The sequence below is a fragment of the Cyphomyrmex costatus genome, unplaced genomic scaffold, assembly GCF_001594065.2.
Source record: "Cyphomyrmex costatus isolate MS0001 unplaced genomic scaffold, Ccosl1.0 scaffold635, whole genome shotgun sequence".
Taxonomy (NCBI): Eukaryota; Metazoa; Arthropoda; class Insecta; order Hymenoptera; family Formicidae; genus Cyphomyrmex; species Cyphomyrmex costatus.
In genome coordinates, this window is record NW_017280195.1 from 16877 (window position 1) to 34007 (window position 17131).

The 17131-nt window shown below is 32.4% G+C and overlaps 1 protein-coding gene across 1 annotated transcript in view; it reads left to right on the forward strand.

The window, feature by feature from the left end:
• Window positions 1-12084, forward strand: part of LOC108779820 (cyclin-dependent kinase 8) — a 15988-nt gene extending 3904 nt beyond the window's left edge. Inside the window, exons 2-4 of the mRNA XM_018547327.1 lie at window positions 7917-8002; window positions 9549-9773; window positions 11161-12084. Of these exons, the coding sequence (XP_018402829.1) occupies window positions 7922-8002; window positions 9549-9773; window positions 11161-11796 (942 nt within the window). The 5' untranslated portion in view covers window positions 7917-7921 and the 3' untranslated portion in view covers window positions 11797-12084. The remainder of the gene's footprint in view (window positions 1-7916; window positions 8003-9548; window positions 9774-11160) is intronic.
• Window positions 12085-17131: the final 5047 nt, after the last annotated feature.

The window sequence follows — 17131 nt, forward strand, 5'->3', positions numbered from 1 at the left end:
TTTTTTTTTTTTTTTTTTTTTTTTGCGAAAAAGAATTAAAGCAAACGAATAATCGACTTATTTTAAATACGAGCTACTTTATCACGAATGGGGCAAAGCTCGTGTAACTCCTCTTCCGGCTGATTCTTCCCCATCCTCCGGCCCCCTCTCACCGACTCCAGTTCGTTCCCTACACGCGTTCCGGGCACGCCGTGCAGCCCGCGAAGAATTAGTATGGGCGAAGAAACAAAAGCACGAGGAATCGCGGAGGGATCAGCGACGACGGAGAAGATAGAGAAAAAAAAGGAGCCGAAATGGCGCCACACGTTCGGCGTGTTTTCGGGGCATCCCCCAGTGCTGTTGGCAAACTCCTTTTTTCGGCGCCGTCCGTCTCCCTCGTATCCACCCGTCTCGGCCCTCCTTCTCGCACCTGCGGCCCTCCTCGCTTTCTCTTTCCTTTCTCCGGGTATTCTCGCGCTATCCGCACCCTCGCGCAACCGACTTCTCTTTTATTTCCTTACTCCTTCTCTATTCTTCAAGCCCATCCTGTACCCCCGGGCCATCTATTAGTTCGCCCACGGTACTTCGATATTTTAAAGAGTAAAAAAGTCGAAAAAAGACGTAAGGAAAGGAAAAAGAAAAGGATAGCCGGCATCCCAACGAAATGTGAAATTAGGGTATGTCAAAACGGGGGGTGGAGATTTTCATTAAAACCAATGGGAGATTAAAGCCCGAGACACCTAATTATAGATATATCACTCGCCGTCATCTCCGGATCGCTCGGCCACGCACCGGATCATTAAGTTCGGGAGATTGAACTTCAGGACGACCAGATCCCTCTGTCCCGACGAAGTATTATACACGGATCGCGCAGGTTGACCGGCGCGTATACAGCTTTGGCACCAGAAGAGACGGGAATACTATTATTTTCTTCCACTGGACGATTTCGTTACGAAAAAAACAGTGCGTTGCGATTACGTGAGTAATCGCACGAGCCCGCGTGCAAGATTATACGCACGATCTATATTTCTTACGGTTATCGATGAGAGAATGCTGGTGAAGGTAGTTGAGTTGCGAGAGAGAAGGAATCGATATTGTATAGGAATGTATAGTATAGTTTCGCGTTCGACGTGCGAGAGTTCACACACACAACAGCAGAACATTTCTCTGATAAATAAATTTCTTCGCTCTTCTTTCCTTCTTCTCGATACTGCAACACGAAATACAAAATATATACAGAGTGTTAAAAAAAAAGCATTTAATATTCAAATGGTGGATAGCACGTGCTATACTGATGTGAATAAGAGTCTTATTGTTAGTGATTATAGGTCAATCGTCTGATAAGGAGAAGTCCTTTAAAGGGGAAGTATTAGGATATTGTGTGTGATTTATGAAGTTAAATGCACTGTATTTCAATTTTGATCTGTATAAAAATTGTGGAACACTTTTGTTCTATTAGAAAAAGTTCTACTAGAACTATCATTGTTTGTTTTATGTTAATCGACATTTGATTAACATAAAAATGTCTTTTTTTATATAATAAAGTTGAAGAATCAAGAGAGAGAGAGAGAGAGAGAGAGAGATTAACATGTGCACAAAATTCTATGGTAAATTAATGATAAAATAAAAGAGAAAAAAGGTTGAAAATGTAACTTTTCATGTTTCAATGTATACACACTTATAGTAATAGATAAGACTTTTTTTGACGAATTGCACATAAATCATACCATAGACTTTTTTCGAAGATGAGATTATAAAGTTTTAAAAATTACGACATTAATGGTCATAAAAAAATAATAGGTCAATCTGAAATGGTCAGTCTGGAAAATTATTTAATATTGAGTGGTAAAATATCGAGTGAAATGTAATGGTGACATGTGCAGATAAATCTGGCAATATATAGGAAATATATTTGAGCACTTCAAAAGCAGCGAATATATGAACGAGTTCAAATATTTACAGAAAATCATACACCGCCAGCTGAAAAAAGTGGATAAGGAAAAGAGAAAAAACAAAGCAACGTTATCAAAAACTATCACAAAAACAAATTGTACAAAAATATCTATTTTTTATTCTGTTATTTTTGCATTATATTTTCGCACAATATTACGTGTCTCATACTATTTCATTAAGATATACACGTAGTTTTAATATTTTATCCAAATTATGCAAATATTTGTAATTTTGGAAGGACCATGATGAGGCACCCCAAATTTTCGGCACTTTATTAAATAGCGACCATAATATAAAATTATAAAAAAATAACAGTTTTAGTAGCATTTTTCATAATTATATAGTTTCTTATAAAAATAAAAAATATTTCCGCACTTTTTATGCCAGAAAATTTAAATTGAAAAATTACAGCCGGGACAATTAAAACATCGGATACTATTCAAGTAGCAAGGTGTGTAATAAAACAACGCTTGTTGTATATCTACCAAAAAAAATCACTTAAAAAAGTATATAAAAAATAAAGTATTAAGTCACAAATCAACGGCGTGATATATTTATGACCTTATATAAAATTATTATGTTTATTTTACATCGTTATGATGATGACATCTTATTACTTGGGAAAGAATATCAGTATCAAGCAAATGTATCTTTATTAGATAATAAAAAAAAGTTACAAGCAGTAAAAGAAGCAGTGAAAGATAATGCCTCACCGAAAAAGCGTTTAAGAATTATTTTACTTTCCACGTAATTATTAAAACGAGAGAAAACAAATGTTACGCGATATTTATTTTTTTATTTTTTGTCACAAATCATACGTGAAATTGAAAAGAATCCCGTTGACCTCTATGTCGCTGACATCATCGATATGTATAGCTAAATATCGCGCTGTTTTGACGTTTCAGTTTTTTACGATTTAATTAATACATGAAGTTAAAACGCGTGTGATACTCATTGCGTTTTGTAACGTACGCGCCATTTCGATTGCATTGTCAGTGGAGGACAGACGAAGAAGAATGGAAAGAATCGATGGAAAATCGGCAGAGATTTTGATTACACACATGGGCGGACAGGCGCGGCGCTCTTTGTACCGGCACCGCCTAGGCTCGGAGGCGCGTCAAATTTGCTTGAAAATCAAATTAATCTCGCGGCTGGGCGCAAGACCCTTTCTCTCGCTTCATCCTTCTTTCTTCGCTTCTATTCCGCTGGCCCCCTTTCCGCTCTTTCCCGCCGCGTATCACTCTTACGTTCTCCCTCTCGCTTCTTCTTTCTCCCTCTTCTCCTCTTGCTCTCTTCATCCTCTCTCGGTATCTCGAGGACACGAGCAAATCGAAGGCACGGGACCGAGATGGAGGTGAAGGAGGTGGGCCGGAGGTCCTCCGTGCCACCGACACGGACCCAGAGGCGAGAAGAGAAGGTGGCGCAGCAACAAAGAGCTTTGGACTTCTGGCTGTGGCCAGTGCAGGGCCGTAGTTATCGTATCGTTGCGAAATGTAGAATTTCAGGTGCATGTATTGATCGTTTCAAATCGATAATGTCAAATATAACGCACAGCGTTGTAATGCGATGGACAAATACGGATGAAACGCGAGGTAGGAAAATATTTATGGAAGATTACTCTTTGAATTATAAAGCAACATTGATTGAATATAATAATTTATATAAGAACCATAAAAACTTCTTATTGTTGGAATCGTAGATCTAAACAGAGATAAAGGAACATTTAGTTATTTGCTTATCATTAATATTGTTAACTGTAAGTGTTTGAAAAAACTTAATCGATGTGAAGCGTAAGAATATAATATAATTGTAACAAAGTTAAATATATTTTATATATGAAATGAAATAAAATTTGATTTAAGTGACACACAATGTAAAAGCATAGTATCATTTTGGTACATATATCGATTTTACCATATATTTTACATACATATACTTTTTTAATATTACATGAATTATTTATAATGGCATTCATGTTTCTAAAATGAAGTTTACTCATAAATCCACAAGCAATAACTTCATATTTAAAACGTTACAACTCAAAGCTACACGAGCTGTTTACTATTATTTATTTATTTTAGTCGCGAGTACGTCCCTGCTGCATCCTATTCGGTCATTCAAATCTCCGTTCATAGAAATGAGACAGACGATCGCGCTGCGTCGTGTTACTCCACACTTCTGCGGTTGTAAAACGTACAGGGTGATTCAACAAAAATTACACGAGAAGACTAATTTTCGAAATGCGATACGTTTTTCATGTAGCAGCCTGCAATCAAAGTTCCGAGAGCGGGAATAAAATTTATCTCTGCGGTACGATAATCGATTTATGGACCAAAATAACGAAATCAATAGTACTGTTTAACAACATTTGTATAATGTTGATTAAAACATGGAAAAATTGTGCATTTTTGTTCGATTATTTCTGCCATTTATTTATTTCTCTTTTATTTTTGATAATTCAATCATCTAAAATATATTATCAATCTTTTTTTAAATTCACAAAATCGGCCTGTATCCCTGTGATTCTTAGAACTTGAAATAAAAAACAGGAGATCAAAGAGATTCTACGTGAGAATAAAAGAGAGCGAAGGGTTGCGGAACGAAAAAAAAGGAAGATCCTTCCTGTAAACTGAACGCGTTCATAGGACTGGATGAGTACAGTGGAAGTCGTGGAATAGGAGGAAAAGGAAAGGACTGAAGAGAACAGAGCAAAAGATGAGGCGACAAAGAGAAGCGGAGGGGGGTGGGATTGAAATCTGAATACACCATGGGCAAGAGACGACAGGAGACGAAAAATCGATTCCCTCTCTGGAAATGCCGACGACCAATTGTGTGGCGAAGGACAAGATTCTTGCCGTTGTCAGGAATTCAGCTCGCGAGTTCCGTTCCGGGCGAGGATGCGAATCCTTCGGAGGACAGCACAAGTATACCTATGCAACATCGCGGGATCTCTCGACTTTGATGCTTCTCCCTTTTTCGGTGCAACCGAAAAAACAACGGGATCCGCGTAGTTGGAACTGCGTCTCCCTGGTTCGACATTCGTATCAATGTTGTTGTGATTGATTCGCAGAAGATTTTGCTCTCGATAAATCGAAATGTTTTATAACAAGTATAATTAAGGATTAAAATTGTTGAAATTATACATAGATAATAATTTATATATTCAAATGTGTTTGACGCTGTTGTTATTGTACTTTCACTTTTATTTAATCTTTTTTGCTTTTTTATAAAATTATTATTATTTATACAACTATTTTTATTCCCCAAACGGTGGTTTGTGGTGGACTCATTTAATTATAAACTTTTTAGTCAAAAATATTAAACAATCCAATTTTCTTTATATACATCTACAAAAATTTGACTTATTCTTGTTAAACCACACTCATATTTAGTATTTAATTATTCTTTTTTATAAGATTTTGATGTCATTTTTATTGCTTGAAGTTAAGTAATATTTCTTGACATAAATTAATTAAATCTTGTGTTAGCGATTGTGTTTTATAGATTTTGACAGCTTCGGAAGATTAAGTCACGTAAAGAAAATAAGATCTATATAAAAGTGATGTATATAAACTTTCTCTCTACACATATTTAAACTTTCCCTTTACATTATTTAAAAAATTTTCATTTTTATTGCTTTTATTTCGTTGCGTTTAAATGAGGAAAATACATTCGTCTATTTTATATTTTATATTTTTCGGTCGCCACACATTTTTTTACTTTAAAATACATCGTCAGGAAGAGTGAGAGTTTCCTACAACTAGTACCTATATATACATATAAATCCGCCGATATATATGATAAGGACATCCACGACGAATTTTCTCTATGTGCCAAACTTCGATCGAGAAAACATCAACTCCCTTTATCTCGAAATCTCGGAAAGTTAAAAATCGAGCATGCCACATCGAGGATTGGCTTTAACGATCTATATGAATGAAACGCGTCGCGTCGTCATCCAATAACGAGAACCCGTTCCTTCACGCGGCGCTGAAACGAGCGGACCATAACATTCGACGCGTCTGTTTACGGATACTCGGAGGTCGCGCACGAGTCATTTAATTAACTTCTCGCGGTAGTGAAAGTAATTTATCCGGATACTATCTTTCCGTCATATTCATATATGCATTAAAATTACTTTGGAAAAAGTAGTAGTTGAACATTTCTCAACGACTTTAATATCTATCTACGTAAGTAGATATTAAATGCGTTCCTTGCGCTGTCGACACATTAAACGTACACCGATTTACGAAGTTGGTGAATATTACAAGCGCGTAAATAAAAAGAAATAAACAAGACGCAGTATCGTACTGATAAATATCTCTGATGTAATTTTGACTCAGTCATTGAACCTGAAAGCCCGCGAGTTGAATAGCACGCTATCTCAACGATTTTCAACGGCATTGCACACTACCATAATTCATCTGGGAAAATAATCTTCTAGATATCTGACTGTTTGCTTGTTTGCAAATCGCAAAGCTTCCATCTCAATTCATAGAGAAAATATTTTAAAATCAATACGGAAAATCGACTTTTATTCCGTTTGCTCCCCCACTTTCATCGATGAAAACGATTTCGCAATTCTGATTCCGAGAATCTTCTATACACTTCAGTTGCAAACAAAATCCTATAATTTTTTTTACTTAAAAAATAATGCAACTGAACATGATTGGTTAAATTAGTATTTTTTTTTTTTAAATTAAGCTAAAATTAATAGCTTACAAAAGTTTAATTTTTTGCGCTAGTCGTATCTGCGTATTCGTTAAAAATTATTTGTAACGAAAAATTTTTCGCATTTTTTAAACCAGAAAGTTGGAAGTGACTCATTCAGCGTATATTTGATTTTGTTTCAACGGGCACGCTCAATACGCTTCAATCGACACACATTATACATAATTTCGCTCTAAATCGCTCGAATGGAACCAAAACATACGAGAACTAATCAATGAGGATTATGTAGGTCGCAAAATCATCGGTTTATAATAAGATTAATTACGTCAATTTAAGGCACCAATAACAGCGCACAATAAGAATAAATTATTTTTTATATTTATATTTTATTTATGTTCTTTATATTTATATTCTATTTATAATCTTTATATTTATATTATATCTTATATAAAGAATAAACTATTTTTATATAAGAGAGAGAATAAATATTCTTTAAAAATAAAGAATGTTACACCCTTATTTGTCCGTATTACTAGTTCAATTTGCTATTCTAAAATTAGAGAGTTTAATCAAATATTATATTATTTAAAAAATTTGTGTATTCTTTCTTTATATCGCTCATTAAATATAAAACAAGAGCAATATGACGCAATAAAACTGATAGCGTTCTCTAAATGCAGACCAACGCACATTTTTGACACCACGAACATCGCGCTTATCACAACACGGAGCTTTTTCTAAACTAATTCTTTAATGTTGAGGTTTTTTATAGAAAATAATATTAATATTTAGAGAGAGAGATAAAAACTTAAAAAACATTAATAAATTAAAATATGTTTAATGGTTAATAAATTAAATTAAAAATTATTAAGTTATCTAATCATTTTTAATATTTTATTTAACTTAATAACTAATTACTTATCTTTGCAACTGAAAAAGTTGAATTATCTTTCGCAAAAGAAAAAAAATTATCTTTTAATTTCTAACAAAAAATTGTTAATTAATTAAATAATATTGCTAAAAGAATATGTTCTCAAATAATTAAAAATTTTTTGGCATTTTGGTTTTACGACTTTCAAAAACTCTTTTTTAAGTTGTAACGATTTTTATGAAGTCACATCAATTCATTTTTGAATATGTTGATAAAATAACGTTTATCTAATTCATTCATAATACCTAAAAAATTAAAATTTTTGAGTTGTGTTACTTGCAATCGTCCACCTTCTAAATACTAGTTCTTTAATTTTATTTTATTTGCCTACAAAGTGGAAAAAATTTTTGGATATTTTCGAGATTTCTGTATACTGTTGCAGGAATCATGGGGACGATACGGCGGCTTTCCGCAATGCTTTTGTTAATGATGCATTCTGCTCTGCTGAGTGCTCATCGTGAACACAAGGTTCGTCTTCATTCGTTATTATTGTCATCCATTTATCAAATAAATCATCTGTTGAAATTTCTGTGAATGAATAATTTCACATATTAAATCTAATATAATATATCTCTCATATATAACCGAGGAGGTAACCACTAGTTTAAACATTGTCCCACAGATTACACGATTTTATTTGATTTCATGCGATTTTATCCGATAAAAAATAATTTTCTTTACTATATATATATATATATGATGTCATTTAGTAAAATAAACGATTATATCTAATATTATATAATTATTCCTTGTAGTTGCATATGTAATTATCGGATTATACACAGGGATTTTATGTGAATCTTATAATGATTTCAGGAACTCTATCCCACGATTAAGTGCTTACCCCCTCGTATATAACTCGTCAACCAAATTATCGCAGCGTAAATTTATATCAAAATTTTGCATAACTTCAAGTAAGCGTAATTCCGTGAAAGATAGACGTATTGAAAAGTTCTTTTATATATAAAGATTTTTTAAGATTCTTTAAGATTTTCGTAAATTTTTAATTCATCCTTATGTCCGTTTATCATACCATCTTTTCTAAAGTAAAGAAGTGTTACGTCTCAAAAAATTGCATATTTTGATCTACTTTGGGAATGAATTTTTTTCGCAAATGTTATGATAATCATCGTAAAATATGAACTTTTTCTTGCAAATTTGAAACAAGTTAAAGATTTGTATGATTTTTTGATGTGGCAATACGTTGTATCAAAATTATCTGTACAGTCAATTACACGGTCGCTATTAACATTACCTAATGCACTTTACAGAATAGCTGTTAATCGAATTTTGCGCATCGTATGTTTGTATTCGCGTGAGTGGCATTTACACAAATCTGGTATTTCCATCGGTAAAAGGTTGAAATTTCGAAATACTGCCAATAAATTTTCAGAAATTAAAAGCAAATCGAATACGGCGGGAAATATCTCAAACCACAATTGCATTTATATACGTGAAGTTTGCAAAAAATTATTCAAAGACTAGGTGAGAATATCAAATTTTAAAGTATAAATACCATCCACACGCGCATCCCCTAATGTACACACACGTGATGCGTAAAATCCAGGCAGCAAATTTCTCGTGAAGCGCATCGAGTTTAAGCGCATAAATGCTAATCCTGGCGCGTGTAAATGAATATATTATATATAAATGCATAAATAATTTAGATATCCTTATCCCCGCATCAAAATATCATACAAATCTAAAGATTAACTTGTTTTAAATTTGCAAGAAAGAATCCATATTTTACGATGATTATCATAACATTTGCGAACAAAATTCATACCCCACAAAGATGTTAAACTATGCAATTGTTTGGATACGTAACACTTTTTATCTTAGAAAAAATGATGGGCAAAAATAAGGATAAATTTAAAATTTATGAAAATCTTAAAATACAGACTTGAGAATGAAAATAAAAAGACTTTTCAATACATCCATTTTTCACAGAGTCAAGTAATTTTGTTGACGAGTGTGTATCAAATTAAATTTACAAAAAAATATATTTTATTAGGTTCATAATATCGTGCTGTATCCTGATAAGCACAGTTGGTGCAAGACGACGCCTATAAAACAGGTAGTGACATGGCCTCAGTGTTCTTCGCAGGAATTGGATAATAACGTTTGTGTCGGCGCATGTTTTTCATATATGGTCCCTCACAGTGAACCCTCCGCACCTGGAGATCTCATAAGACCCTATTGCGATTCCTGTCAACCTCTGGACAGTGTTTGGCATACTGTGAGTCAATTGATAAACGCATCAACTAATAAAGTGTGAAAGTTGTAAATTTGAACAAGTATTAAACATTTTAATTTGTAATATACAATTTTAGAGTTCGACCAAAATCAATACCCAATTTCTTTTTTATCTCAGGCTGAAACTGAAAATAAATATTCGGTTTTTCTTCAATTTCGACTGAAACCGAAACGAATATTCAAATTGGAGAAATCTTATAAATATTATACGATTTTTACAAAATTATTGGAAAATGCCAAAATATGTAAAATTTATGCACTTTTAAAAACCAGATTTTATTAATATTTTATTATTTCTTAAAATAGAAAATTCATTAAATTATAAGTAATTTTTTATAAATTATGAGGAATTTCAGGCACTAAATATGTAGCGAGTAAAAAAGGATAAAGAAAGAAGAGATAGCATCAGCGTGGTTTGCAGTAATCCTCGTAGTAATCTGTGTCGATCAGTCGACGATAAAATAACATAAAATAGATTTTCAAATGCCCGGCGGGCTGCAATTTGTACAATGTTGGTTTACATGACAAAATTTTTTTTTTAATTTTGGCCGAAACTAAAATCAAATCGAAACTCTGATTTGTAATCGAAACTCATCAAAGTCGAAATCAACACCGAAAAGTTTCGGTCTAAAAATTTTTTTTGTTTCATATGATCGTTTTTCTAAATTTAAAAAATCTTGGATATATAAAAATACTGAAAGTGTTTTTTATTAGAAACAAATGATTTACTATTGTGTATATAAATGATAAAACATTTAAAAAATTACTTTTTTATGATATTAATAATTCTTACAAAGAAAAAAGTAAATAAGAGACCAAAATTTAATATGGTGAATAAATTCATCAAGTATCTTTCAATTTTTCAACCTGTCATATTGTGATTGTACTATTTCAAATTTCTAAAATTTAACTTTAGACTTTTAATCAGCGATCCAAAAAAATACATTAATATAAACATCTAAACGTTAATCAAAATTCAATAGAAGAAATGCGATTATATATATAAGAGGATTAAAAATTATAGCTTTTTCTTGCAATATAGATTACTTACTGAGAAAAATTATCGCGTTAATTAAAAAAATATTTTGTGCTTATCTTTATTATCTAGATATTCTTTATGCACCTGATAAAATTGATCGATAAAATCACAAGTCGTATTTTATCGTTAATCGTATTTTTAAAAGTGTATGCTGTTTATAATATTGTTCTACTCTTTAGTTTCATTACTGATTCGAGGAATCAGTATAATTTTCTGAATATTACATTTCCTTCCGAAAATAAAGAAATTAATTTTTTCATAATAAATATTTTGAATATAATTATTTAAAAATTAGCTGTTAACAACTGTTGGAATTATTCCATGTTCTCAGGTTACGCTAGATTGCAAAGACGAACAAAATAATCCAGTGACTATGCAAAAGAAAGTGCAGATCATAACAAATTGTTCCTGCAGTTCCTGCATGGAGACGTCAAAAATCAAGCCGGATTATAACACCCTCCTACAGTCCCTAACAGAGGAGAATTTGGATAAGAATGTTAATGTGGCACACGAGACGCCCGATTTACTGCTGGATCCGAATTTAAATGCCTCGAAGAATACAACAAGAGAATTTAACGGAACGCAAATCAATGAACGGTTCCATCAACTCGTCAAAAAATTGAAGGAATCGCAAAAGCTGGATGAATCTCATATGAAGGAATTGTTCTCTAAATATGAAGAGGAGGTCGACTTGGAGAACTTGAAGGAAACGATTAAGAAGTATACTCAAGAAAACAAAGAAGGCCAGCACGAGCATCATCATCAGCACCATGAACATCAACATCAGCATCAACAGCAACAACAGCAACACCTTCATCACGGACCGCATCACTCTTTAGTATTAGACTCAGACGTGAAGGAAAAGATCGATGTGGAACCGCATTACCTTCACCCCGCGGTCGCTGGACAAGAGATCAGTTACCATGACAACATCTTGGTGGGTAAAGAGAAGAAGAAAAATTTTTAGACCTAACAAAACGGAATTTGTCACGCACAAGAGTCGCTTTCGTTCGCTACGCTCGCAAAACGTAGTCGGTTAAGATTCATAAAAATGCGTAGATACATTTATAAGCGAACGATTGGGATACCTAGTCTGCTGTCTGATTTTTATTCTACGTATTTATTTACGTAACGATAATTGGATCGTGAGATATTAATTGTTGATATATTTATTAATAATTATTTGTCTACATATTATACGCGGAACCGTGCCGTCACTAATCTTTTAATCTACACATATATATATATATATGTACAGTCCATTCTAATTCCATTTCGAAATTTTCATGATCACATAATTGAAGTGGAGATATGATGATATCTTTACAAAATTTATAAATTAGTTGATAATGAAAAATGTTAATAAAAATTATAAACAAATGAAAAATGATTTATTTATTAAATTAAAATATATAAAAGGCTTTTGTCAGCGCGGAAGATAATGTGCAAATTTATTGTAATAAAAACTTTAATTCTACATATTTGTCTATGTCTAAAAAAAAAATATATAATACATTTAAAACTTCTCTGTCAATTGCTCCTTGTTTCATTTTATTATACCTAGCGATCTAGCCAATTATAAGATATATTTAGTTTCTTTATCAATTTTTTTGCAATTAAACATTGCAATATTGCAACATGGTTATTATATAAGGTCCATAGTGACGACCGCCATGTGTCTGAAGTATCCCGACGCATCGTCGGAACGGTGACTACCCAATCGGTGCCGGTGCACGGCGCCGGCGCGTATAGCGCAGCTACACAATGATAATTATATTTAACTATGTTGCCCCAGCTATATCGATTTGAAAAAATTATATATTGAAATAGAGAATCTCGACATGTTTTCTTGAAAGTATAAAGGTAATCACTAAAATATATCATCAAGAAAAAAATTCCTAAAAGATTAAAACATTTTATACTGGTATACTTTTATTACATAAATAAAAAAATTTAAAGTTACCTGTACAAAGTTTACAGCATATATTTTTTTCATTAAAATTGATTGAGACATTTTCAAGAAAAACCACTTTTTTAATTTTGTTTTCGTTCCTAAAAAAAAAAAAATAAAATTTCAAAATTAACTTTTGAGAAAGTTTTACATTCCGTACTAACTAATGACACCAATTTGAGCTCGATTGGTGCAAGGGCGAATTTTACATATTTCGCTATATTTTTAAAAAAAAAAAAAAAAAGATAAAAATGAGGATGTTTTAAAGGTGCCGGTTTGACGTGGAATGCCTCGTAAGTATTTAATCTTTTTTTATGGGAAATATGTAAGAATGTTACGCTCATAACGTCATGCTAAGAAACACTACGCATTCTTAGGGATTTCAAATCCTACCATTTAATACGAATCTTCTCATTCTTTGTATTCTTTTACATTTTTATTCCTCATATAACTCTAGTACTCCACGGAAAAAAAAATTGTGGCGTTTCCTACAGCGCCAATTAAACCCCCTACTGCATGCTACGGTTATATCGAATTCAATATATGAACGGTTATAACTCCACCCATATATTGATAATAATGTGATTCGATAATTTCATGATTTCACGACCACCACAAGAGGCGTTGCCACTACCATTTGACGTTATTACTCACCCCTCGTCAGTACTGATTAAGTCATAGCAACGAGCAACACGTAATAAGCATTATGCTAAATTCGTCCAGGAGCTGGACCCGGTTTCGCGCGGGAAAAAATTTGCGACGACTTTATCGTGACCCAAGTTCTTATCGTATACGCTGAAATGTACTCAGATTCCTGGAGATCCTTAAAATTCATATCATTCTTATTTAACATTCGGTAAATGACAGAATGACACATATAACGTCCCGGGAGAACCTAGGGTGGGAATCCGACACGCCCTTTTTGGTAGTTGTGTGTAATCCATGTGAAATTGTTACAGCTTCACATTGACATGTAACAGCGCCATGGTTGAAAATAATATCGGAGTCGTCGCAAACGCAATTTTTCCCGGGTCAAGCCCGGAGAGGGGGCACAGCTCCTCCAGTGAGACATTCGGGTTGCAAACTCGGTAGTGACCGATCTCTCGTTGTTCCCCCTCTCTTATCAGCTCTTGTGCTAATGCTAAATTTTAATGTATAAAATCTCTCCCGGTGCACAGTTCGAATCCTGAGCGCGTAGTGAACACAGCTCCTCTCCTGCTTCCGTAAAAGTCTCTTAACAAAATCGAATTGTATTACAATTACATTTCCTCAATGTGCTTCAACTGTTAAAAAACGTGTTCTACAAAAAAGTTTTTTTCTACAACGGTACTAATTAAATTGTAAAATATAACGAACTTTTTATTTAAACACATTATAGATGAAAAAAAACCTTTAATTTTTATTGATTAGCACCATTACGAATGAATAATTTCCTAAAATTCGATTGTTCGAAAAGTTCGCGTCTCGATATACTATCACGCCGCGGATCGAGATCGTTGACAGTCGTCTGGCGCGAGCAAGTGCCTCATAATGATAAGAGAAGACGACTTTTGGTCGACGGTGGCGGTAGTACATACCTACTTCGTGTTTGGCGTGGTGGAAAGAGAGCGATCGGCGTGATGTATTAACGAGAGAACGCAGTGTCTTTTAATGTGCCGTCGCGTACAGTTGTCGCTTTCTCGCGCGAACGCGAGATCGCGATCAAAAAATGTTCGCGTGTCGAAAATTCATTGAAACACTCTTCCGATGAAATGACGGTGGATCTGTTAAAGCCAGTGCGATACATTTTTTTTTTTTTTTAATCACCAAACACAATCCATAAAAATTGATTTTATAGTTATACTTTACATCAGATTAAAACGATTACGCTCCTCTCAAGTGCGTTTAGAAATGGCAATAATGAAAGACAATTATGGAATGGAATTTCAGAAATAGAGGCGAAAACATTTCTAAAATTCTATTTTGGAGTGAAGAGCGTAGTCGTTTAAATCTGATATAAAATATAACTATAATATAAAATCAATTACTTTCTATAAAAGCTTTTTTTTTCTGAAATGGTGTTAATTTATAAATAAATTGTAAATGTAACGAACTTTTTATTTAAACATATTATAATTAAAAAGCTTTAAGTTTTTATTGATTAGGATCATTAGGAATGAATAATTTTCCAAAATCCGAAAGGCAATTACTCGCCATTTCGAAACGCAAATAGAGAGCATATAGTCATTCTAATCTGATGTAAAGTGTAAATAAAATTAATTGTTAATCAAATTAATTCCTGAATTGTAGTTGATTGATTAAAAAAATCTTATAAAAAATAATCGGTTTATATCAGAAGAATTATAAGTGCAACCCCAGCTCAAGATGGACGACGATCCAGTGGATCCCCCAACTGAAAACAAAGGTAAGATTTTCCCAATTATTTGAGTGTTATTTTTTGTATCAATTTTCAATGGAAAATCTACTGCACTTATTTGTATATAATTTTTTGTGTCAAATTTTAATTAACTATGTATTGGATCGAAGGAAAAATTCTGCGATATTATTTTATTAGCTCAAAATTACCAAATTCACATAAACTAAAAAATTATAAAAATTTTTTAAAAATAGAGATTTCAAACTTTAAACCTTTTTTTTAACCAATGAAAAATCGATGAGAACAAGCCGTAACGGTCAAGTTGGATCTTAAGTGTTTCTAACATATAATAATAATTACACACGTGTGAATTTATATACTACATATGTCAATTTTTTAATTGCGCTCCGAATTTTTTTCAGATTTGAAACGCATACTCTATTAAACTACCGCAGTAATATTGCGAGCTAAATTGACCAACAGTTTTTTATGCTTTTTGCATATCTTAGATCGATATCTTAATACTGTTGAATGACATATTAAAATCTGTAAATAATTAATTTTCATTGCGAAAAATATTATCTCGGCTCCGGCCTCTCGAGTTGAACCCAGATCTTTTGCATTCCGTGCGAGCATCCTAAGCCTTTAGATTACCAAGGTCTTAGGAATATTCTTCGCAATAATCAGTATACGTGCGAATAATGTCTATTTTGCAGGCGACATAAATAAACAATATTAAATCTTAAATTTTATAGGACCGTAAGGATTTAAGAGATTTCAAGCTTTAAAATCTTTCTTTTTAAATTAAAATTTTGTTTATTTTTGACGAAGGTATTATATATATAGATTTTAATAAATTTTGATATGTCATTCAACATTATTAAGATCGATTTAAGATGCGCAAAAAGTATCAAAAAATTGTTAAATTGTTAGTCAATTAAACTCGTGATTTACTGCGATAATTTAGTAGAGCTTGCGTTTCAAGAAAAAAATTCGGCGCACAGTTAAAAATCTACATTTTATGTGATAAAAATTAGTATTGCTATAGTAAAAATTACTTCGGAATCATAAGGTGTAAAGGTCATAAGTTAGTTTTAAATTTTATTATGTTGTATTGTAATTTAGTCTGTAAACAATATCAAATCTTGTAGGAACGTGAGAATTTAAACCGATAAAAACCGATAAGAACATGCCGTAACGATCAAGTTGGATCTTGAATGTTTCTATATAATTGCGCTTATATACTACGTTTGTAGATTTTTAATTGCTGCTATCGCAGTAATATCAAGTGCGGAAAATCTAAACTACATAGTAATATCATTGACTAACAATTTAATTAACAATTTAAATAAAATTTTTTTCAGACTTGAAACGGAAAATCTAAACTATATAGTAATATCATTGACTAACAGTTTAATTAACAATTTAAATAAAATTGTTAGTCAATTTTATTTAAATTATTAATTAAATTGTTTGTCAATGATATTTCTATATAGTTTAGATTTTCCGTTTCAAGTCTGTAAAAAATTCGGCGCAAAATTAAAATCTACATACGTAATTTATAAATTCGCACGCAATTATATAGAAGCATTCAAGATCCAGCTTGACCGTTACGGCATATTCTCAATGGTTTTCATTGGTTTAGTCTATAAAGTTATGATGATCTATCGAAAATACAAAAGTAATAAAATATAATTTAAAATTGTATTAAAACTTAATATAAAATGTTCTCCGTCTAGTATATAAATTCATATACGCAGTTGTGAAAGCACCAAAATCCAGTTCGACCGTCACGGCTTGTTTCTCACATTATTGATTTTAATTCTCACGGTCCTATAAGATTTAATATTGTATATATTAGTTTTGAGCTGATAAAAACCGCAAAACATTTCCTCCAATCCAATACAATTTGTGTGTAATTTTCTGTGATAATTTTTGGTTTATATTGTAAATTTTATGTTACGTAATAATCGTTATATATGTATAATAAAACGA